Here is a 23,789-nt window from a genome sequence, read left to right on the forward strand (position 1 = left end):
GTCATATTAGTGAACAACGGTAATTTGTTTATGTACTGAAACCTTGGACAGGTACAATAAGACCTATCTGTGTCAGTGCAACAAAAAGTAAAGTAGTGTGGGAAAGAAGCAGCTGTGGCATTGATTAAGTTACAGCCCCAAAATTTGCCTGGTGTGAAAGTGGGAAACCACGGCAAACCATCTTCAGGGATGCCAACAGTGGGGTTCAAGTCAAAACATACCTATCTAATGGGGAATAGACACATTGTCATTTTTAAAACTGTACCTAGCCATAGATGATTTTGTATCAGTAATATCTTTCTTTCTTCTTCAAAAGCTCTGTAACATATGGCAGTTGTGGGAAAGGATATGAGTGAAGATATTTTCAATCGAAGTACTGTATGTCTATTAACCAATACTTCTTTTTTTAGGGGAAATGCCATTTTAGAATACATAGCCTATGTACCGTATATATTATTTGTGTCCTTTCATGGGATATTTTCTAGCTTTTGCATGCAAAGATTTACAATAATGGAAGGAAGTTTCTATTCAAATCTGCTCTTTTCTTTAAGAGTTCCTTGATACAGATATACCAGTACCGTAGTGATCAAATTGTCAAATTATGCCCATGACAAATCCAGAAAGTGTAGAAATTCCTGATAAGATTAGTAACAAAGTGAAATGTTTTGGATTTCTTCGCTATTTGCTGTACATATGCTTCATTCCAATATTCTGTGATTCTTCAGTTTTGAGGGTACTGTTCTCTTTCTTCTTCTAGTTGAACATATGCACATTACTACTTCCAGTAACAAAGGTGGTCACAACATAACAATTTACAAAAGTACAGTACCATACTATAAAATGAAAAAATGATGTAAAAGAGAAGTGAGTGAGTATGGGCATTTGCTATATTAGTGTTAACCTACAAAAATGTGAAAATTTGAAATGTGAAAATGTTTATAATTGCATATTTTGCATGAATTTATCAGCTCATATCTTTAGTACTTTGATAGCATCAAGTCCATCGTGTTTCTACTTCTTCTTTTTCTACTGTTTTTCCCACATCTGTGGGGTCTTGGGTACAAACTGTATGGCACATGTGGGTTTGGCCCTGTTTTACGGCCGGATGCCCTTCCTGACGCCAATCCTATATGGAGGGATGTAATCACTATTGCGTGTTTCTGTGGTGGTTGGTAGTGTAGCGTGTTGTCTGAATATGAAGAGGAAAGTGTTGGGGTAAACACAAACATCCATCCCCTGGCCAGAAGAATTAATCAAAGGCGATTAAAATCCACATCCCGGCCGGGGATCGAACCTGGGACACTCTGAACCGAAGGCATCAACGCTGACCATTTAGCCAATGAGTCGGTAAGTCCATCATGTCTATGATGCCTGTTATGTCCAGTATGGTGCTTATTGAGTTGCCAACTTTCCCATATTATATCAAAACGTCTGTATTCTTGTGAATTTCTTAACCATAACCCATCTTCCATTTTGATTCAGTCTAAGAATTCGTATCTCCCATATTTCAGAAAAATTCTGGATCAACAGTTAAACCATCTGAGCATTTTAAAAAGTACACAAAATAATGTTCATTGATGGTAATACTGTAGAAAAGTGAATATCTGTGATGGATGAGGCAAAAGTCAAAGATGTTAAAACTTCAGAGATTAATAAAATGATTGGCTAGTTCTCAGTATCCCAGCATCCAGTACTAACATAGAACAACTTTTTAAATGATAAACTTCAGGCTGCTCTCATATAGATAAACACTTTTAATTTTAAGTCCCTGTTCTTTGTTATTGTTAGGTATTTCGTTTGTTTCATGTAACCAGTTTTAAGAATTTTTCTTATTCTTTTTTACATTAGCCATTATCTTGCACACTTAGGCTCTTGTTTTAACAAACATGAAGTTGGCAACTCTAATGGTACTGGATCATGTAAGTCCTTTTATTGTACAGATTCATAGTATTACATTAGCAACATTCTTTTTCTTGTTGTAATTGATTTCCCAAAACTTCTGGTCATAACCAAATTTCTGAGCATCAGCAAGCGTTTCTGGAAGTTGTTGATTCAAAGTTTCTGGCAGGAAAGCACAGCATACTGCTCCAATTAGAGCCAATGAAGCAAGAATTATGCTTGGATACAGTACATTCTTGGAGACACCCTGTTGAAGAAACAAAATTATTTTATCATCAACATTCACTATTTCTGTTATACCATACAAATTAGATTCAGTACACGAGAAAAAGCAAATATAAATCAGAAATTATATCATAGCTGGAGTAACTTCTGCAGGATAAGGTACCTTAGCTTCTCTGAAAACCGTAAATTTATTACAGATCATAAATTTCATGTTTCCGTGTTGACGGTTCAACTGTCACAATACCGGTAAGATATGTTTCTTATTTATCCTCCTGTTCAATACATTATTTCATCTCTTACGATGAAGTAAAGTTTATTCCGATAGGTTTTGACTACTTATGAGTCATGTTCAGGGACCTACATTAATTAAAACATTATCTGACTAAAATATCTGTACTGGTATATGTACACACTGTAAAGACTTTATTATTTGGTATATTTACATTCCAAATAAATAATAATACATAACATTGTAAGGCTTTTTAACGAATTTCAGGGGGATTTTATATTTTTCTTAAAAAGGAGTTTCCCTTAAAAGAGGGTTCAATGGTCGGCCAATCGGCCGACCGACCGACTGACCGACCGACCGGTGAACAGCAATTATGCAGCAAGTGATGAGCGCAAATGTTATTCGAACCCTTTCTAACCGATTGCCCCTGACATCTTGTGACTCTACTGTTAACTGTAGGCTTACAAGACAACTGCTAGGTATCATGAAGATCAGGCCCCAGGAACTCTTAACTTGGGAGCATGGGTTGGCATTCATGGGCCCTTAGCTGAATCTGGCATTGCTTCCACTTGCTTGTGCCAGGCTCCTTACTTCATCTATCCTATCTGACCTCCCTTGGTCAACTCTTGTTCTTTTCTGACCCCAACAGTATTAGAACATTCAAGGACTAGTGAGTATTTCATTTACACACCTTTTGTGGCCCTTGTTTTTCTTTGGATGATATCTTCATTTATTGAAGTGTCGGATCCTGTCAATTTTTTCCTTCTGATTAGTGGCAATAGAGGAAGTTTGCCTGATTGTATTTCCTCTTAAAACAGTAATCACTACCACTACTACCACCACCACCACCAAGCATGCATTCAATTGTAGCAAAGCACAGAAAAGCCGAACAACATGTGACTTCTAAAGCAATCGACAGGCCTTGGCATCTTTCTCTCACGACTGCTACAGCAGTCCACTGGAGTAAAAAAGGTTAATACATAGGAGGTTTTCAGAGACATAAAGATGAAAAAGGGCTAGGATTGGAAAGATATCAACCATCACCTTAATTAAGGTTCAGCCCCAGGATTTGCTGGCATGAAAATGGTAGTAGGAAGTAGGAGGAAGAGAAAAGGTAGGAAAGAAAAATGTAGAGTAGAGGATAGGAAAAGACAGGTGGAACAGGGTCATGGGAAGGAGAAAAGGGGGGAGGAAGTAGCTTCTGCAGCAGTGAGGGAAGATAGGGCTGACCAGGAGGGGAGGGGATCAAATGAGGTGGGTAGGGTTGAGGCTCTGGTCATGGGGGATTCCATCGTTAGACACGTGGGGAAAGTGTGTGGAGGAAAGGGTACCAGGGTAGAGTGTTATCCAGGAATTAGGTTGAGGCAGATGTTGAGGAAAGTAGAAGAGAGGGAGGAGGGGAAGGAGAAGGTGGTAGTGTTTCACCTTGGTACCAACAATGTAAGGCAAGCTGATATAAGTACCAACATAGTTGGAGATGTGTGGGATCTGGTAAATGCAGCACGGGTGAAGTTTAAGAAAGCGGAGATTGTTATTAGTGGAATACTGTGTAGAAGGGATACTGACTGGAGGGTGATTGGGGATTTAAATGAGACTATGGAGTGGGTATGTGGGAAACTGGGAGTGAAATTTCTAGATCCTAATGGGTGGGTAGGAGATAGGGATCTGCGCTCAGATGGCCTTCATTTAAACCGCAGTGGTACGTATAAGTTAGGAAATTTGTTTGGAAGGGTAATAGGGAGGTACATTCAGGGAAACGGGATGGCCTAGCGAGCGGTGATAAGGGAACAGGGAACTGGAAATCAAGTAGGGATGACATAAATTTGTTAGTGTTTAACTGTAGAAGTATTGTAAGGAAAGGAATAGAATTAAGTAATTTAATAGATATATATTTACCAGATATTGTGATAGGAGTTGAATCATGGCTGAGAAATGATATAATGGATGTAGAAATTTTCTCACGGCACTGAAGTGTATGGAAATTCTAAGTTCCCATGGAGGGAATTAGATTCTTTTCCACCAATAGAGCATATCAAAAATCAGATCAAAAATTAGATGGAAGGCTTTTCCGGCGTTTGCTCTATTAACCAGCGTTTCGTCTTAGGTCTGACACTAGACTCTTCAGAGTGGGATGTGTCAGACCCTACCCACTGACGCTGGGGTGTATGCAGGTGAACTTATCAGAAGCTTTAAGCTATGTGGGAAACGACATGGAAAGAAATGTGATTGTAGCGGGAAATCTGAATTTGCCAGATGTCAATTGGGAAGGAAATGAGAACGACAGGAAGCATGACCAACAAATGGCAAATAAGTTAATATGGGAAGGACAGCTGATTCAGAAAGTGATGGAACTAACCAGAGGGAAAAATATCCTGGATGTGGTGCTGATAAAACCAGATGAGCTCTATAGGGAAACTGAAGTAATAGATGGTATTAGTGATCATGAAGCTGTTTTTGTGGTAGTTAAAAATAAATGTGATAGAAAGGAAGGTCTTAAAAGTAGGACTGTTAGGCAGTACCATATGGCTGATAAAGCAGGCATGAGGCAGTTTCTAAAAAGTAACTATGATCGGTGGAAAACGGTAAATAAAAATGTAAACAGACTCTGGGATGGGTTTAAAGAAATTGTTGAGGAATGCGAAAACAGGTTTGTACCATTAAGGGTGGTAAGGAATGGTAAAGACCCACCTTATTATAATAGGGAAATAAAGAGACTAAGAAGGATGTGCAGACTGGAAAGAAATAGAGTTAGAAATGGCTGTGGAAGTAAGGAGAAATTGAAGGAACTTACTAGAAAATTGAATCTAGCAAAGAAGGCAGCTAAGGATAACATGATGGCAAGCATAATTGGCAGTCATACGAATTTTAGTGAAAAATGGAAGGGTATGTATAGGTATTTTAAGGCAGAAACAGGTTCCAAGAAGGACATTCCAGGAATAATTAATGAACAAGGGGAGTGTGTATGTGAGGATCTTCAAAAGGCAGAAGTATTCAGTCAGCAGTATGTAAAGATTGTTGGTTACAAGGATAATGTCGAGATAGAGGAGGAGACTAAGGCCAGAGAAGTAATAAAATTTACATATGATAACAATGAGATTTACAATAAGATACAAAAGTTGAAAACTAGAAAAGCGGCTGGAATTGATCAGATTTCTGGGGATATACTAAAGACAATGGGTTGGGATATAGTACCATATCTGAAGTACTTATTTGATTATTGTTTGGTCGGAGGAGCTATACCAGATGAATGGAGAGTTGCTATAGTAGCCCCTGTGTATAAAGGAAAGGGTGATAGACATAAAGCTGAAAATTACAGGCCAGTAAGTTTGACATGCATTGTATGTAAGCTTTGGGAAGGCATTCTTTCTGATTATATTAGACATGTTTGTAAAATTAATAACTGGTTCGATAGAAGGCAATTCGGTTTTAGGAAAGGTTATTCCACTGAAGCTCAACTTGTAGGATTCCAGCAAGATATAGCAGATATCTTGGATTCTGGAGGTCAAATGGACTGTATTGCGATTGACCTGTCTAAAGCATTTGATAGGGTGGATCATGGGAGACTACTGGCAAAAATGAGTGCAATTGGACTAGACAAAAGAGTGACTAAATGGGTTGCTATATTTCTAGAAGATAGATCTCAGAGAATTAGAGTAGGTGAAGCTTTATCTGACCCTGTAATAATTAAGAGGGGAATTCCTCAAGGCAGTATTATTGGACCTTTATGTTTTCTTATATATAAATGATATGAGTAAAGGAGTGGAATCGGAGGTAAGGCTTTTTGCGGATGATGTTATTCTCTATAGAGTGATAAATAAGTTACAAGATTGTGAGCAACTGCAACATGACCTCGAAAATGTTGTGAGACGGACAGCAGGCAATGGTATGTTGATAAACGGGGTTAAAAGTCAGGTTGTGAGTTTCACAAATAGGAAAAGTCCTCTCAGCTTTAATTACTGTGTTGATGGGGTGAAAGTTCCTTTTGGGGAATATAAGGAAAGATCTTCATTGGGGTAATCACATAAATGGGATTGTAAATAAAGGGTACAGATCTCTGCACATGGTTATGAGGGTGTTTAGGGGTTGTAGTAAGGATGTAAAGGAGAGTGCATATAAGTCTCTGGTAAGACCCCAACTAGAGTATGGTTCCAGTGTATGGGACCCTCAGCAGGATTACCTGATTCAAGAACTGGAAAAATGCAAAGAAAAGCAGCTCAATTTGTTCTGGGTGATTTCCGACAAAAGAGTAGCGTTACAAAAATGTTGCAATGTTTGGGTTGGGAAGAATTGAGAGAAAGAAGAAGAGCTGCTCGACTAAGTGGTATGTAATACCAATATAATGGTCCGTTATTGGACATTATAAATTTTCCAGCTAACTCATTCTAGGTTGCCTGCGTTTCGCCCTTGTGTGCTAAGTTAGGCTCGTCAGTTGGGACTTAGCACACCACCCAAGACGCAAGGCTAGTGCATACCGTGGAGGCCACTGCATAGGCTATTTGAAGCCACCAGCAGTGCCAATGCACTATGAGAGCTATGTCTCGTGAGACATAGGGTGTTTAGGTTATGAGGGTGTTTAGGGGTTGTAGTAAGGATGTAAAGGAGAGTGCATATAAGTCTCTGGTAAGACCCCAACTAGAGTATGGTTCCAGTGTATGGGACCCTCAGCAGGATTACCTGATTCAAGAACTGGAAAAATGCAAAGAAAAGCAGCTCTCATAGTGCATTGGCATTGGCACTGCTGGTGGCTTCAAATAGCCTATGCAGTGGCCTCCACGGTATGCACTGGCCTTGCGTCTTGGGTGGTGTGCTAAGTCCCAACTGACGAGCCTAGCTTAGCACACGAGGGCGAAACGCAGGCAACCTAGAATGAGTTAGCTGGAAAATTTATAATGTCCAATAACGGACCATTATATTGGTATTATAAATTTACTCATTCGGGACAAATATTTTAGGTTCCCTATGGGAACCAACATCTACATCATAAGTGGTATGTTCCGGGCTGTCAGTGGAGAGATGGCGTGGAATGACATTAGTAGACGAATAAGTTTGAATGGCGTTTATAAAAGTAGGAAAGATCACAATATGAAGATAAAGTTGGAATTCAAGAGGACAAACTGGGGCAAATATTCATTTATAGGAAGGAGAGTTAGGGATTGGAATAACTTACCAAGGGAGATGTTCATTAAATTTCCAATTTCTTTGAAATCATTTAGGAAAAGGCTAGGGAAGCAACAGATAGGGAATCTGCCACCTGGGCGACTGCCCTAAATGCAGATCAGTATTGATTGATTGATTGATTGATTGATTGATTGATTGATTGATTGATTGATTGATTGATTGATTGATTGATTGATTGATTGATTGATTGATTGATTGATTGATTGATTGATTGATTGATTGATTGATTGATGAACCAAGGAAAACCATCTACAGGGTTGTTGACGGTGAGATTCAAACCTATCATCACCTGAATGCAAGCTCATAGCTACTTGACACAAACCACACAGCCAACTTACTTTGTGAGCCAGAAAAAGAAACATTTTACTGATCATACATATTACTTACCAGATAGATAATGTAGGGTCCAATAATACCTGCTCCACTTCCTACAACGGACGCCAGTGACGTGCCTGTTTGTCTTACACATGTGGGGTAGATCTCCATACTTTGGAGATAGATGATGTAGAATGTAGCAGTAATACAGAACTTGGCAAACACTACCAACAGAGTTGCCAACCAGCTCATATTTGGATCTACACAAGGAAATCACATTAAATTAAATAAACATATGTCTAATCATTTCACCCCGATTTATTCTAGAAGAGACTACATTATTTTTCTCTACCTTAAGATTAAGAGTATTTCTTAGAACTATTATTCCTAATCCTGAAGGGGTAAGTTGGGCCACTTAGAGGGTGATGCCCTCTCTCTGGCTAAGAGATTTGTGGTGTTGATTTGAGGTGAGGTGAAGGGTGAAAAGGGATTGACTATGGGCTATTATAGGAACTGTTCCAGCATTTCCCTGAACTGAAAATGGGAAACCACAGAAAACTATTCTCCAGACAGCCTCTGGTGGAGTTTAACCCACTGCCACCCGAATGCAGAGCTCAGCTCCAGAGTTACACATTTCAGTAAAAATACGTGTGGGGAGACACTGAAAGCTAAAAGTAAGATAACATTATAATAATAAGAAGAAGAAGACAAGCAACCGAAGAGAAGACACAGTGCCCCTTGGACAGAGGCCCACTCACAAAGAATGAGGGAAATTTGGTCTCTAAAGAAGGCCAAGTTCAGTGTCAAATGCAACAAGACTTAACGTGGTCCTTGATGGCCCCAGCGAATTATATAATAATAATAATAATAATAATAATAATAATAATAATAATAATAATAATAATAATAATAATAATAATAATAATAATAATAATAATAATAATAATAATAATAATAATAATAATAATAATAATAATAATAATAATAATAATAATAATAATAATAATAATAATAATAATAATAATAATAATAATAATAATAATAATAATAATAATAATAATAATAATAATAATAATAATAATAATAATAATAATAATAATAATAATAATAATAATAATAATAATAATAATAATAATAATAATAATAATAATAATAATAATAATAATAATAATAATAATAATAATAATAATAATAATAATAATAATAATAATAATAATAATAATAATAATAATAATAATAATAATAATAATAATAATAATAATAATAATAATAATAATAATAATAATAATAATAATAATAATAATAATAATAATAATAATAATAATAATAATAATAATAATAATAATAATAATAATAATAATAATAATAATAATAATAATAATAATAATAGCAGCAGCATGTGGCCTGCGGAGAGGCCTAGTGCAGGTCTTTTGTTTTGACACCCGTAGGTGACCTGTGCATCATGATGAGGATGAAATGATGATGAAGATGGCATATACACCCAGTCCCCATGCCAGGGGAATTAACCAATTATGGTTACAATTCCCGACCCTGCTGGGAATCAAACCCAGGACCCCTGTGACCAAAGGCCAGCATGCTGTCCATTTAGCCATGAAGCTGGACAATAACACTATTATGCATCATATACAATACTTGTACAAATTAGCTAGCATAGGGTGAGTTGAACAGTCAGCTAGAAAAGCCCTGCAACATACTGGGTGGATCATGTGTAAAATGAAAGGTAGGTCGCAAAAAATTAATTATGGTAAATATTATTTCATAAATTGGGGAAATGATAATTGTAATACAGTCGAACCTCCCTTCTGCGGACACTGTCAGTTCCAAGGAAAAATGTCTGTTACAAGAGGTGTCCGCTAAAACAAGTTTGTAAAAATCGGACCTTTTAATGGCAAAGAACATCCACCTTAAATATAAACATACATATCTTTATTTTTATTATTCTAAGCAATTTCTGTGTTAATATATTATAGAGAGTTATTGTAAGTGATTTTACATCATTTACAAACATTACAGCTCCGTGAAGTAATCCATTGTTACTCATGTTTAACAGACAAATGAAATGCTATGGTATTTCTGTCTCACTAACTAGCGCCTGTACTGTCTTTTCCTTCTCAAGTTGACTACCTGAGCTCGACCTTATCAGCGACAATCCGAGTTATGAATAGAATGATGCAAGAAGGGAAGAAAATCTCCAGGTAAGTTGTGAGTCATCAGTTTCTAGCAGCATTTCTGGGCAATTAGAATTCTTGGAATAGGTCTGTACACCACAAGGTAGAACTGCATTGCGATGTACCTTCTCTCCCCTTGCTCGAGAAATAGTACAAACATTCCAAAGGCGTTTCCTTATGTCTGAAGAATGGTTTTAAAAGAAAGGATGACATGTGATCCGGCGTAATAAATTGTCCAGCAACGTGTGTGAAGTGTCCGCTCAAGTCAAGTGGACCGGACAAATTACGATGTCCGCTGTCTGGAGTTCGAGGTGTCTGCTTAAATGAGGCCAATTTAACACTTGTCTTATGTAAAATAAAATCGGTTCTGAGGAAAATTGTCCGTATAGGGAGGTGTCCGCTGAATAAGGGTGTCCGTAAGGGCAGGTTCGACTGTATATTACTTGCAGTTGTCTTAGAGCCTTTTCCCAACAATGTAAGTTGCCTCAAGAAAAGACTCAAACATCCTGTCAATTTTGCATAAATTTCTTTGTGATGATAATGTATTTACAATCATCATCATCATCATCGTGTCATCATTCTCTTTGTCCAATTTGATCTTGGATTGGATTTTGGATCATTGAACTCCATCTCTGCTTGTCTTTCCACCATCCTTCATCAAAGACATCTTGAAAGTTAGCCACTTTCTTCTTTAGGTCTTCTTTAATTTGTTCTCTTCATTGTTTCTTGGGTTTACTTCTAGATCTCTTTCTTCTAACCTCCAGTTCAAGCACTGACTGTGGGATCCTCATTTCTGCCATTTTCACATGCCTTTACCACCTCAGTCTCAATCAATTTACTCTCTTCACTCACTCTGCCTATACTTAGTGTTTCTAATATTACCATACTTTCATTCGGTCTTGTCTTGGCCAGCGTAGTTCTTAGGAATTTCATATCACTTGCCTGGATTTTACTTTCCTCTGCTTTGGTCGTTACCCAAGTTTCAGTACCATATGTCAAGATTGATAGAAAACAGTTCTTCTACCTGGTTTCCTTGCATTGTGTTGGCACTTCCTTACTCCATAATCATCTCGGTTTCTGGTAAAAACTTCCAGTTGACTACACTCTTCTGCTTATCTCCTGTGTCATTCCTTCATCTTCTGATAGAACACTGAAATGTTCTTACTACCACTAGTGGTTCTACCTGGTCTGTTATACCACCATTTCCATTCCTTGATCCTCGTGTAAGAACAAGAGTTTTGTTCTTTTCCTCTTTCATTTTCATTACCCGTTCTTCAGTCACTTGTTTATTCTTGAACTCCCTCTTCCCTTTCCTTTAACAGCACAATAACATCAGGAAATAAACAGGCTTTTAGTGCTCTTGCTGCTGCTGCTCAAATGCTTTCATTCCCCACCCTGAAGGGGTGGGGCGGGCCACCTAGAGGGTGTCGCCCTCTCTCTGGCCAAGAGATGCGGGCGGGTTGGGGAGATGTGATGGAAGAAGGAGGTGGGTAAAGGATGTGGAGAGTTAGGAGATGGGAGAGGAATTGTGCCTATGCCTGGGTATTACACAATTGCTTTATTTAAGTCATAAGTACATGATACATAAAACATATATGATTTACGAAAGGGTGTGAGGGATAAGGGGGTGTGCAAGGGGGAGAGATGAAGTGTAGAAGGAAGTGCTGGGGTAAAGGTGCAAGGTAAAGAGATGAAGGCTGGCTGTCATGTGATTAAGTGAAGTGAGGAGAAGTCGAAGGAGTTCAAACGTTGGGATTGTTGGGGGGATGAAACCAGTCGGAGGAAGGGGAGGACAAACTGGTGGAGATGGGTAAACAGGAGGAGGGTCCGGCCGGGGTCGGCGACGAGGAAAGGTAAATCGGGTCGAAGGTTGGGGAGGCGAACGGGAGGGTTCCACACGATGGTGACGGTCATATAGCTTGATCCCATGAGTGATGAGTTGGTTCACGTCTTCGGGCGTCGGCAGGTGGAGGCGAACTAAAAACGTTGGACCATCAGCGTTGTGTATCCGAAGTGCTCGTTGTACGGGCAGTCCTTGCTGACGGAGGTGAGTAGCGATGATGTCAGTAGGAATACTTGGGTCCACCCCGCAAGCAACACAGCTGTAGTTATGAGTACGGTTGGGCGACGGTGGTGGTGATGGTGAATTGGCCATGTTTGTTGAAGTCCCAGTGTTTGTTCGCTCGGCAGGTGGCTGGGAGGTTATACACTGAGGTCTTGGTTGATCAGTGGTGAGAGGGTTAGGGAGTGTAGACATCATAAGGGGTAAAGGATGGGATAGAGTTGTAGTGGTGGTAGGGTGGGTTGGGGAGGTGGATGCAGTGGTGGTGGTGACGGTGGTGGTAGTAGTTGTGGTGGTAACAGGGTTGGTATGACTAGGGAACAACGGTGGCGATGGAGGAGGGGGTGAGGTTACGACGGGCGAAGCAGTTGTAACAGGCGTAGTAGGTTCATCTTCTGGCAGCTGGGCTAATATATATGATGGAGTAGAGGTCGCTCGGTATCGGTAGCCATGGAGGAGCGCTCCGGTTGCTTGTAGGCGATTGCGGTCGTCTTCAAAGGCAAAATACAGAAGTACATCGGGAGATGGGTCGGGGCCATCATAGAGCCGTGAGGCGCTATGGACGCCGGTCCCGCGGAGGGCAGTCTGGATGTCGTCGTTGGAGAGAGCAAGGCTGACTTCTTCGATGACACAGGTATACATGGTGGGAGGCCGACTTCCAACTAGGTGTCAGGCCGTTATGCGTGTTTGGGATCGGCGGGGTGAAATAGTAGAGGTGTGGAATCACCCGGCCGAACAAAAAGAGACCTTGCGTGGAGAAGCGATTAGTGCTCTTGCGCCAGTCCTCTTTTTAATTGAGGATCAACATAATAATGAATAGGAGTAGTCTTGTCTCAGTCCCAGTCTAACTTCAAATTCTTCTGTCTCTCTTACTTCAGTCTGAACTTGACAGGTGCATTTGCTGAACATATCTCATATCTGGATCAATTTTCAATTTAGGACCTTTTTTCTTCTACGAGGCAAACCAAATCCTGAGATTACAAACATATGCTTTCTCCAAGTTAATGAAGGTCAGAATTTGATCTTTGTTGCATTCTCAGTCTTTTTACACAACCTGTTATATTTCAAAAATCAGTATCAATGTTGATCTTCCACCCCTAAATGCATGCTGTTTCTCTTCCAGTTGAGGTTACACCAATGGCCTTAATCATTTTTTAGAATTCATTCAAAGACATTCATTACATGCAGAGTCAGGGTAATTCCTCTATAGTTTCCACAATCCCTCCAGTTTTCTTTCTTAAATATGGCAACAATAATTCTCTTTTACCAATCTTCTGGGATTTTCCTTTATCTCCAGGCTGCTTTAAACACCCTACCTACCCAATATATTGCCAAATTCCAAGCAGCTCAGATCATTTCTTTACTTATTTCATCCACTCCTAGTGGTTACCCATTTCTCATCTCCTTCAGTGCTTTTACTTTTGACAGAGTGATATCATCATCATTATGTGGATCATCTACCAGGGTATCAGAGTCCTCATTTGATTTGTGTAGGTCCCACACTACATTCCGTAGACTCTGAAAGTACATTTTACATCTTCTCTTGATGATAGGAGCTTCAGTAATCAAATTATCTTGTTCATCCATTACATTTACTCTCATTTTGTAGGTCAGTTGTCTGTTCTTTAGGAATATATAAGGTAATGAGACCAGTAGATGACAGTGGACCAGTAGATGGCACTTACAGATTTTAAACCAATTCTTCCAGTGGCGTAGCCAGGGGGAGGTGTGGCAGGGGGTTCGTCCCGCCCAAAAAAGATCAGCCGTTGTTTTACGTACAGTATGAACAAATTAATAACACACACTGAAATATTAAAATTAACTTAGCAGCAAAGAATCTACTAGCAAGGTTTAGCAGGGCCATACAGTACACAGTTCTCCATGTGTGTACTACTTGGAGGAGCCTGAATGGAAGGAAAGCACTTGGGATTGTGTTGCGCGGGGATATTCCCCTGTAGAGGCCTTAGTATTGGGAATATAACCGCATGTTCACAGTTGTCAAGAGATGAGGAGAAGGGAAATTATAACAGGATTACTCTGTAGGGGGCCATAACCTGACCACCGAGATAATGGGGGCCAAGGCGAGAAGCAGTTGCAAGCTTACAACATCGTGCCAGCTTTCGTACCTTGGTTCCTGGAAATGATAAGGTCCAAGGGAACCTGGCACAGCGTGGTTGCGATTGTTGGGTTGTACTGTGGTTGAGAGACACGCGATATTTAAGTTGCAGTGTTGGGAAGACTGTGACAGGATTGCGAGTTACTCATTTTTGCCATATTAGTGACTTTTTTGAGGATGGATCGTTTTGTCATAAAGAAGCCAATCCTCAGTAAGCTATGAGAATGTATTTTATTCTAACAGCAGCACTAGCTTGTAGTAGCAAGACATGATCACAGATGCATGCAAAAGTTCTATAGGTAGGCTTGTCTGTTTGTCAAATGCCAGGGGACTGATTGGAACCTCAAATAGCACCATCAAAAGTGCAGGTAATTATTTTGTAATTGGCGGGTGTGATAGCTTGGTTCCAATGGTTCTATCTTCTCATCAAGATGGCCGAGGATTGAATTGCAGTCGATGCATGCAAAATTTTTGAAATGGGAAGTCACGTTCTATTGAATCAGGTTCTAGTCAAAACCGTAGATCCTGTCGCTAATGCTTATAAGATTTAAAATCCCACGAACCCTAAGCTTGTTTACTTTTCTTTAGTACTTTTGAACCATAACTGCATCATTTAGGGTGGTGTATTTTGAGTATCCAACCATTCTTCGGGCTTACCTTGTACCTTAAATGGCGTGTGGATGCAGTGGTGTACCCAAAAATAATTTTAGTAGGTGGGGAGTAAGTCCAGGCAAGTAGCGTGGATACGGCTTTTCCTTGGGAGGGGGATATGAAAAGAAAGCTGCTCCTACTGAGTACGGGTATGGATCTTCAATATATATTGATGTTTTTGATTGTTACAATGTAATTATATCCAACAAACAAAATCATAACTCCTGTACTGTTAACATAAACTGGTTACATTCTTGAAACTGATCATAAAATTAATAATATCATTCTTCTTTGTGATGAAATAGAATCTTAATTTTATTTGACTTCTTAAAAAAAGGAACCACTTTGCTATTACATCCCATGAAGGTTACTACCTTTTAGGTTATAGATATTTCGATTATGGGAGACTCAAGGCCAGTGCCTTAAGTCGAATTCTAAAATAATGAGACCTAAAAGTAAACAAAAGGAAGTGACATCCCAGCAAGGCTCCTTAGCTTCCAGCTAGTTCTTCCGTTCGGTCTCGTGCATGTAGGACAATTGCAAAATAATGCTCCTCATAAAACTTTTGTAAAAATAACTATATCTACTTATAACAATCGGTATAAATATCTCTTTTTCATGTGGCTTGGTTGGTTGAGTTGCTGTCCTTCTGAGTCTAAGTTTGCAGGTTCAAATGCCAGCTTGGATAGGTGGCCCTTTAAACAGGTGTTATAATGGCAAAAGCTCCGTGGTGGGAGATGTGTCCATGGAGTCCAGACACCCCATGAGTTAAAAAAAAATTCTTTTATTAAACATTTTATATGTAATATATATTTCTATTAGCTTTTGGAATCTGCACAAATCCACCAGTTTTGCTAGAAGCCGAGGACACTCCTTTCCTTATTAGGTATTCCATACCACCTCTCTGCAAGTTTGGACATCCACCAAAATAAAATTCTGGAAGAAGAACTACCATACTGCCCCCCCCCCCCCCTCCCCCAAACTCAAATCTTGGCTATGCTACTGATTATTCTTCAGCTTGTAAGGGAAATTTTAATTTCAATTAATAATTCCTTACTATGATTTCAGAGTGCAGTATATGACATAAAGTGAAATAAAATAGTACCTTCTACAATTTCCAAACAGGTTTTAGAAATAGCTGTATGAACTTAAGATGTAAAAATGGCATCTGCTTTAAGTTACTGTTAACGAGGAGGTAATAATACATGTATGTTACTTGGCAGGGTTTTGTTTTACCTTGGTCATTTGATTTATTTTTACCAAATATGCTGGTACTGTTTGGGAAGGGTAAAATTAGCTTATTCAGAAATTATAACTTGGAATGGAGAAATATATTGTTAGTGTCATTTATTGGTCCATAACATCACTAGTGGACTAGTAGTTGGCAGGGTATGGCCGTCTTCTCAACCCGTCCTTAAAACCCCATGGGTCTAGTAGTTGACATGGCAGCCTGAATGTGTATATGGTAGGTACTTCAAAGTGATGGCAAATTATGGTGAATAATATAGTTAATTTTGATCACTAATTGGTCAGTTATATTGTAAGAGGAAAAGGGACACCTACAGGTGATGGAATATTACATTAATGATAAGTAGCAGTCTATGTAGGCCTATAAATCATAACATAGTTTAAGAAGCACACTCTTAGGATAGAGGTTATGGCTCATTTTGATTTATTTATCTTCAGTCAAAATAAAAAGAGTTATTTAAACAATATCAAATTGAGCTACATATATGTTTAAGTGCATTATCTTTATACATTTCTGATAAAGTAATGTTATATCTCAGTTACCATAAATTGTGGAAGGTAAGTTCAAGTTGCAGGTTATCCTCTGAGCTAAACATTGCTTTTATTATTGTTTTCAGAGTCCTATACCTATCTTATCATGACTGCTAGGGGGAAAGGATCTCTTTTTAAATATTCCTCGGAGTCAATGCAAAATGCCATCAAAGCAATTAAGAAGGGCACACCATATGCCACAGAAGTTATATACTAGATTTGGAGATCCATGAGCAACTTTGATGAACATTTACAAAAATTGCAAGAGTGAACATATGCCCTTCAGAAGAAAAATGAAGAAGAAGAACACATGCTGAGTGACTGGATAGAGAAAATGGGAAAAGCTGCTATTCCAATAACAAAAAAAGAAATTCTTAGTGAGCATGCAATGATTAATGTATGACTTAAAGCATGACAATCCTTTTACTGATGGTAAGCCTAGCAAACTCTTAGTGAGCATGCAATGATTAATGTATGAATTAAAGCATGACAATCCTTTTACTGATGGTAAGCCTAGCAAATCCTGGTACACAGCATTCATGGAGAGACACCAGGAATTAAGTATACAAACTTCCCAAAATTTAACAATTTCTCAAGCAAAGGTAACCAAAGAACAGCTTCAAAATAGGTTTACCTAAGTCTTTCAGTTTTTAATTAGTGCAAAGTGCGAGTCCATTTTCAACCACCCGAAGAGAAATTTCAATGCTGATGAGGCAGCATTCTTCCTGAACCCCAAAGGCTCTAAAGGGCTTTTTCCAATGGGCAAATGAAATGTGTACAGTCTTGTGAACACAGATGAAAAGAAATGTCTAACTGTAGTCTTAAATGCAAGTGCAGAGGGTAAAATTGCACCACCGATGATACCATATGCATGTGAAAGGATACCTTCAGATATTTCTGCAAGTATCCCTGAGGATTAGGCCATTGGAAGATCAAGCAATGATTGGATGACATGCAAAACATTTTTTGAGTATCGGTATGCTATAAATATGTTTCATCCTTGGTTTCTGAAGGAGGAGATTACCCTCCCAATTTTGTTTTCAGTAGATGGACATAAACCGCACATGTCCTTGCACCTGAGCAAGTTTTGTGAGGAAAACAGTATTATCTTGGTTGTTCTGTTTCCTAACGCAACGCATCTAATACAACCAATGGATGTAGCTGTGTGTATGATGTTGAAAAGTGCTTGGTGGGAGAAGAATAATGAATTTCAACAAATTTCTTATTACCCTGATTTGACTCCTCTTCCAGTTCCTGTGAAAACTTAGTCCACTCTTTGTATTTCTCTTCCTTCACTACTTTCTGTCACATCCTTTTGGTTTCATTATACTTCTCCTTTTTCTCATGCCTATCTTTATGCCACACCTTCCAACATTTCTTCTTTTCTCTCACTTCATTTCTTGTTTTTTTATTCCAACATTGTGTTTCTCTTGCTTTCTTCTTCTTGCTAAGCCTTTCACAGATCTCTAAAAATGTTCCTACAGAGACTTCCTTAAAATCTTTCCATTCTTCTTCTGTTTTGTTAAGAAGGAAGTCATTCTTTTTCAGTGTTGACTCATTTAATACAACTTATATTTTTTTCAGCCTGACAAAAACATGAAATTTTAACACTAAAATATAACCAAAATATAAAATGTAACACATTTATTGTTTTTGACAAACTGAAAATTATAATTTGTATTCTTCTTCCCTGTCTCCCATTTCTGATCTTGGGCTTTTCCAAATAAGTGTGTTTATTCCCCTCCCCTTTCAGTTTCTGCATTGTAATTCTTCTTTCTCTAAGCTCCTTTATTACTGCCATTTTCCCAGTCCTTAACTTTGAAGCCATTACCCAGTGGTCACTATCAAATTCTGCTCCTAGCATTAAAATGACATCTAGTAGCTCTTTCCTTTTCTCTATCAGAAAGTACTCTACGAGTGACTTCAATCCTCTTTCTACCCAGCCTTATCTTGTTGGTTTTCTTGAATTACTCTTCCTGGATGTTGTGTTTCCAGCTATCATTTCAATTCTCTCGCAAATCTACTGACCGAGTCGCAGTCGCTTAAGTGCGGGCAGTATCCAGTAATCGGGAGATAATGGGTTCGAACCCCACTGTCGGCAGCCCTGAAGATGGTTTTGCGTGGTTTCCCATTTTCACACCAGGCGAATGCTGGGGCTGTACCTAAATTAAGGCCATGGCTGCTTCCTTCCCATTCCTGAGCCTTTCCTGTCCCATTGTCGCCATAAGACCTATCTGTGTCGGTGTGACATAAAGCAAATAGCAAATCTACTGTAAATCGTAATGTATTGGAAGTATTTAAGTTATCTGTGAATTTCTATGTGGTTGCATTGTAATATGTAATGGAATGGAATAATTTGTTGTGTTATATTTTGTAAATTTTGAGTGAATTCCTGAGTGACTACATTGTAAATTTGTTACGCTACTTGTAAGGTAATATTTTAATGTATTTTCTGTAAAAATCCCATGATTATGCATTTGGTTGTTATTGTTCAGTTATATTGTTCATAAGTAACTTTTTAATGTCCGACTCGTTGGCTGAACGGTCAGCGTACTGGCCTTCGGTTCAAAGGGTCCCGGGTTCGATTCCCGGCTGGGTCGGGAATTTTAACCTTAATTGGTTACTTCCAATGGCATGGGGGCTGGGTGTATGTGTTGTCTTCATCATCATTTCATCCTCATCACGATGCGCAGGTCACCTACGGAAGTCAAATAGAAAGACCTGCACCTGGCGAGCCGAACCCTTCCTGGGATATCCTGGCACTGAAAGCCATACGACATTTCATTTCATTTCATTTCAACTTTTTAATGTCACAAATTTTTGTTTCTTGTTTCCATAAATATTTGTTATTTATTATAGCTTTCTTTATCATAACATTTCTTGTTTAGATATAATTTCTTCTGATATCTTGTTTTTATATAATTGTTTGTTGTTAAGTAATTTATGTTTTGTTTAATTTCATTGCTCTTCTTTTGCCTTAGGGATATCTCCCAATTTGAACAATTTCATAATAATAATAATAATAATAATAATAATAATAATAATAATAATAATAATAATAATAATAATAATAATTTGAGGACATCCATGAAAGATAAACAAAGAAAAATCCTGAGAGGCCATCAGAATTAAGAAACACCCAAACAGTATGAATTGAGAGGAAAGATACAAAATCGGCAATTCTTGAATGCCAATTACCCGTAGATTACAATATGCAGGTCACAACATGAAACCCTTGTTATGTAATAGCACCAGCAATCCCCAGCTACGTGGCAAGTGACACACACATTCCAGACCTTTTGTGAGCCTCTGCGGGGCTTATGTCAGCCAGAGAGAAAAGCCTATTTAAGGCTAAGCACAATAACTACTCTCGTAGTTGATTAGCTGCCTGGGGGACAGATTACCGTGGATCGAGTAGGAGTTTTTCAGTTGCATGGCATGCTAAGAAAAGAAAATTATCTAACTCCCCAGCTACTTCTCACCAATATTCAGGCAGGCTATTCTACTTGGGATACTGCTGTAATTCCATCCATCCCATCTATTGGAGATGAGTGGCAGCAGAAGAGACAAAGCACATCAGAAAAACAATAGTCAATGTAATGTTATTGTTAATCAGTTTTATGGCCTTTTAATATTATAGGTCTTCACATTTAATTTTCTTCCGACCCTGTGACAATAGGGCACCCATTATAAAGGGAGCCCTTCTTCCTCCTTTCTTACTCTTCAAGCAATTGTTCCTTCATGATATTTTTCTCATTTTGATAACTTCCCAATTTTCCTTGCCGATATTGCACCCTACCCTGTCCTAAATGCACCACGCTAGCTCATCAGGGTGTGGTATATCCGGAAATGTGGTTTCTATCTAAAAATCGTACACATAACTGGACAGTAGAAAAAGGTACATAATTCTATGAAATGAGAACCCTAGAGTAGGGGGGTAAATGCTTAATGTATTCACCAAAAGGCAAAATACTGTTAGACAAACAAGGATGACCACAAGTACCAGAACTTGAAAAGTAAAAAATGAATTTGCATAAGCAATGGGAAATTCATGTCCCAGTTTACATCAATGACTCAATAATTAACACTCATAAATTATGAAAAGTTTGTAATGTAGATAAATATTGTTAAAAATTCATAACAATTCATCGTTTTGGAACAACCTATTAAGCTAAGTCCCCATCTTATCGAACAGGTTGCCCTGATTAATCTCTAAATTTTTTAGCACATAGAAGTAGTGGCTCACCGCATATAATGAATTAGTATCCCGTATATCCAGGCTATATGAAACTGTAATACACACACACAAACATAATGTGAAACTCTATAGAACCAACAACCTATACAGTAATACAGAACTCATGAACAATATGTACACAATAATGACATCATAGACACAAAGACTTGGTTAACCCATAGTACACAGAACAATATACACAAATACAAACATGCTAAAAATCCTGGAAGGAAAATAGGTTCAAGAAATGCTGGGTAATGCCCCTCCACTGAGGCACCGGGCTTAAACTGCCACTCCATCAGAACATCTTCCATTGCGTGACATCTGTAATGCTATTAGGTAACATGGATCAGGGTATTATGACCCTAGCTCCATTCCTTTCTGTTATGCCAGCCCTAATAGATTTATAACTATTAGGCTCTTTTCTCTGCCAAAACTAACTCTGAGTAAATAAATTTATGAACTACCTGAAAGAGAAAACAATATGTTAATAGTATTACACCTGAAAAAGAAACAACTTAACTCAAAGTTAAGTTTTGGCAGACTGAAGAACCTAACAGTTATAAATGAACTGAGTCATAAGTGAAAAGAGATGGCTTCAGATATTTACAAAAAGAAAGAAAAGCCTTAATAAAGGTGCTACTGATGACCATGACAATTATCTACTACAAAGAGTAGTTTGGATGTGTGAAGTCTAATTCCTTAATGGGACTTTAAGATCATCATGAGCATCTGTCTATTGGCCATGGAAGGCATTCCATCCTATGGTGTGGTTCTAGGTTTGCTCAGCCAATTTTACTACCTGTGACCTCTCAACTGATAGTACCAGCCTTTACTGGTTCACCACTTCTAGGAATCATTCCCTCCCTCTTCACATACAAATTGCCCACTAATCTGCATAAATTTCACCTTAAGCCACAGTTCATCACCTACCAGGAATATCTAATGATCTCATTCTTTACTCTCTCTCATAGATGTCCCATAACTTTAATAATTCTGAACCCTCCTGACATTATAGGTGCCTCTAACGTTGCTTTGGGTAGTAGACAAATACTACTACTTGAGAAGACACAACAAAGTGAACGATCTCAAGCGTGGTCTGCAAGGCCTCAGTCTCCATGTAATACCCTGTCAGGAGTCACGGATTTGCAGTCGATGGCAGATTCTTCACGCAATTATGAAATTCATGTGCATGCATATAAACTTACATCCCCTTAATTATTATCTGCCTGTCTCTACCACTTCCAAAGTACAGATGACTGTGCTAATAGTCGCCCTTACATATCTCTCAGGAACATGAAAATACTGAACTATACATGATAACTAAAACTCTGCAAATACTATTTACCCATAACAAATCTCAAGAAAAAAAGAAAAGAAAAAAAAAAAAAAAACCACGGCCAATGACCTGCGATGTTAGACCCCTTAAAACAACAAGCAAGCATCAATAATGAAACAAGCATACACACTACTGGTGGTGTCACTTCTACAAAATCAAACAAACATGAGCTGCGATCCAGCATTTAACTCTAATGTGATATACACTAATGTACAAGGCAGTGAAGCCACTATTCTACATGCTAAATTAGATAAGATGGGAACTTAGCTGTTACATTCTGATGATTAGCTTCCACTTCATCCGACCCTTCATGGACTTAGAAGATCATCTTGACTGTTGTGGATAGATTTCACTCTGCTTCCGACCATCTACTGTGGATTGTTTCCTTTCCCTGCATTACTCCTCAGTCCTTGGGGATGAGGAGCAGGGGAAAGGCAGACGAACACTCACCACTTTTGGTGTGTAGTATTTATCAATAGGACCACTAATCGAATTAAATTTTAGATCTTTCCGTAAACTATCATTTCACTCTGTGTGAATAAAGTTATTTATAGCCTAAAGTATAATGCCTTACTCTCCAAATTTACATGCTGATTTTAATTAAATTCTGTTCAGCCATTTTCTCATGATGCACGTACATGCAGTATATACAGGCAGACAGAGATGAAAGAAAATTAAAAATTGCATTTCCTTCTTACTGTGGATATGAACGATAAAGAAATACCAATATTTCTCAATTCTGAGCAATGTACAGACAAAACACATATTTTATAGATGGATAGTTACTATACCTTTGATAATAGAGATGAGAACGATGTAGCCGACTGTAAGCGTTAGAAATATTCCCACCTGAGTCCAACGCCTACCGTACCGATCACTGAGTGCCTTGCCAACAAGGTAGGCAGGTAGCTCAACCAAGGACTGATAGAAAAAGTTAAGAAATGGATTCCCTGACAAGTAGCTGATATTCAGCATGAGCGTGTAATATGATAAGGAGGAGATAACCCTGCAAAATGAACACATTCATATAAATGGTAGCCTATATGAATCTCAAGTTCACAAATGAAGACAATAAAAGATAATAAACACTAACATGTTAAAAGTAGAAACCATTCCCGACATAAGAATTAATGATGACCTTATATTTGATAAGAAAATGTTTAAAATGTCTTTTTTGTTGAATATAAAAATATAACAATCAAGTTGGTTATGTGGTGCAGGTTGAGTAGTTTTAAGCTTAAATTTGAGAAATAAAAAAAATGAAATGGTGTATGGCTTTCAGTGCCGGGAGTGTCCGAGGACATGTTCGGCTCACCAGGTGCAGGTCTTTTGACCCTCAAAGAGTCGTGCAGGGTGTTGGTAACACCCCATGTTAATTTTTTAGGCTAAATCTTGCAATCGAATTCATTTAGCTTGCTGTAATCTCTTATACCTATCTAGGTGACCTTGACCATGAAGTGTTGAGCGAGTGCTTATAATTAGAATTGCTGTGACAGGCGTTAGCGCTCTTTCTTCACACGTGGGGTGTCATCATACCCCTGCATGACCACTATCGTAACATTTCCGGCTC

General features: G+C 38.4%; 1 protein-coding gene across 1 annotated transcript in view; it reads right to left on the minus strand.

The window, feature by feature from the left end:
• Positions 1–1,908: 1,908 nt before the first annotated feature.
• The window catches only part of LOC136886553 (organic cation/carnitine transporter 2), a 99,535-nt gene continuing 77,654 nt past the window's right edge, over positions 1,909–23,789 (minus strand). The window contains exons 8-10 of the mRNA XM_067159367.2: positions 23,011–23,225; positions 7,919–8,106; positions 1,909–2,146 (exon numbers count right to left, since the gene is read on the minus strand). Of these exons, the coding sequence (XP_067015468.2) occupies positions 1,943–2,146; positions 7,919–8,106; positions 23,011–23,225 (607 nt within the window). The 3' untranslated portion in view covers positions 1,909–1,942. The remainder of the gene's footprint in view (positions 2,147–7,918; positions 8,107–23,010; positions 23,226–23,789) is intronic.

Source organism: Anabrus simplex, chromosome 1, assembly GCF_040414725.1.
Source record: "Anabrus simplex isolate iqAnaSimp1 chromosome 1, ASM4041472v1, whole genome shotgun sequence".
Classification (NCBI taxonomy): domain Eukaryota; kingdom Metazoa; phylum Arthropoda; class Insecta; order Orthoptera; family Tettigoniidae; genus Anabrus; species Anabrus simplex.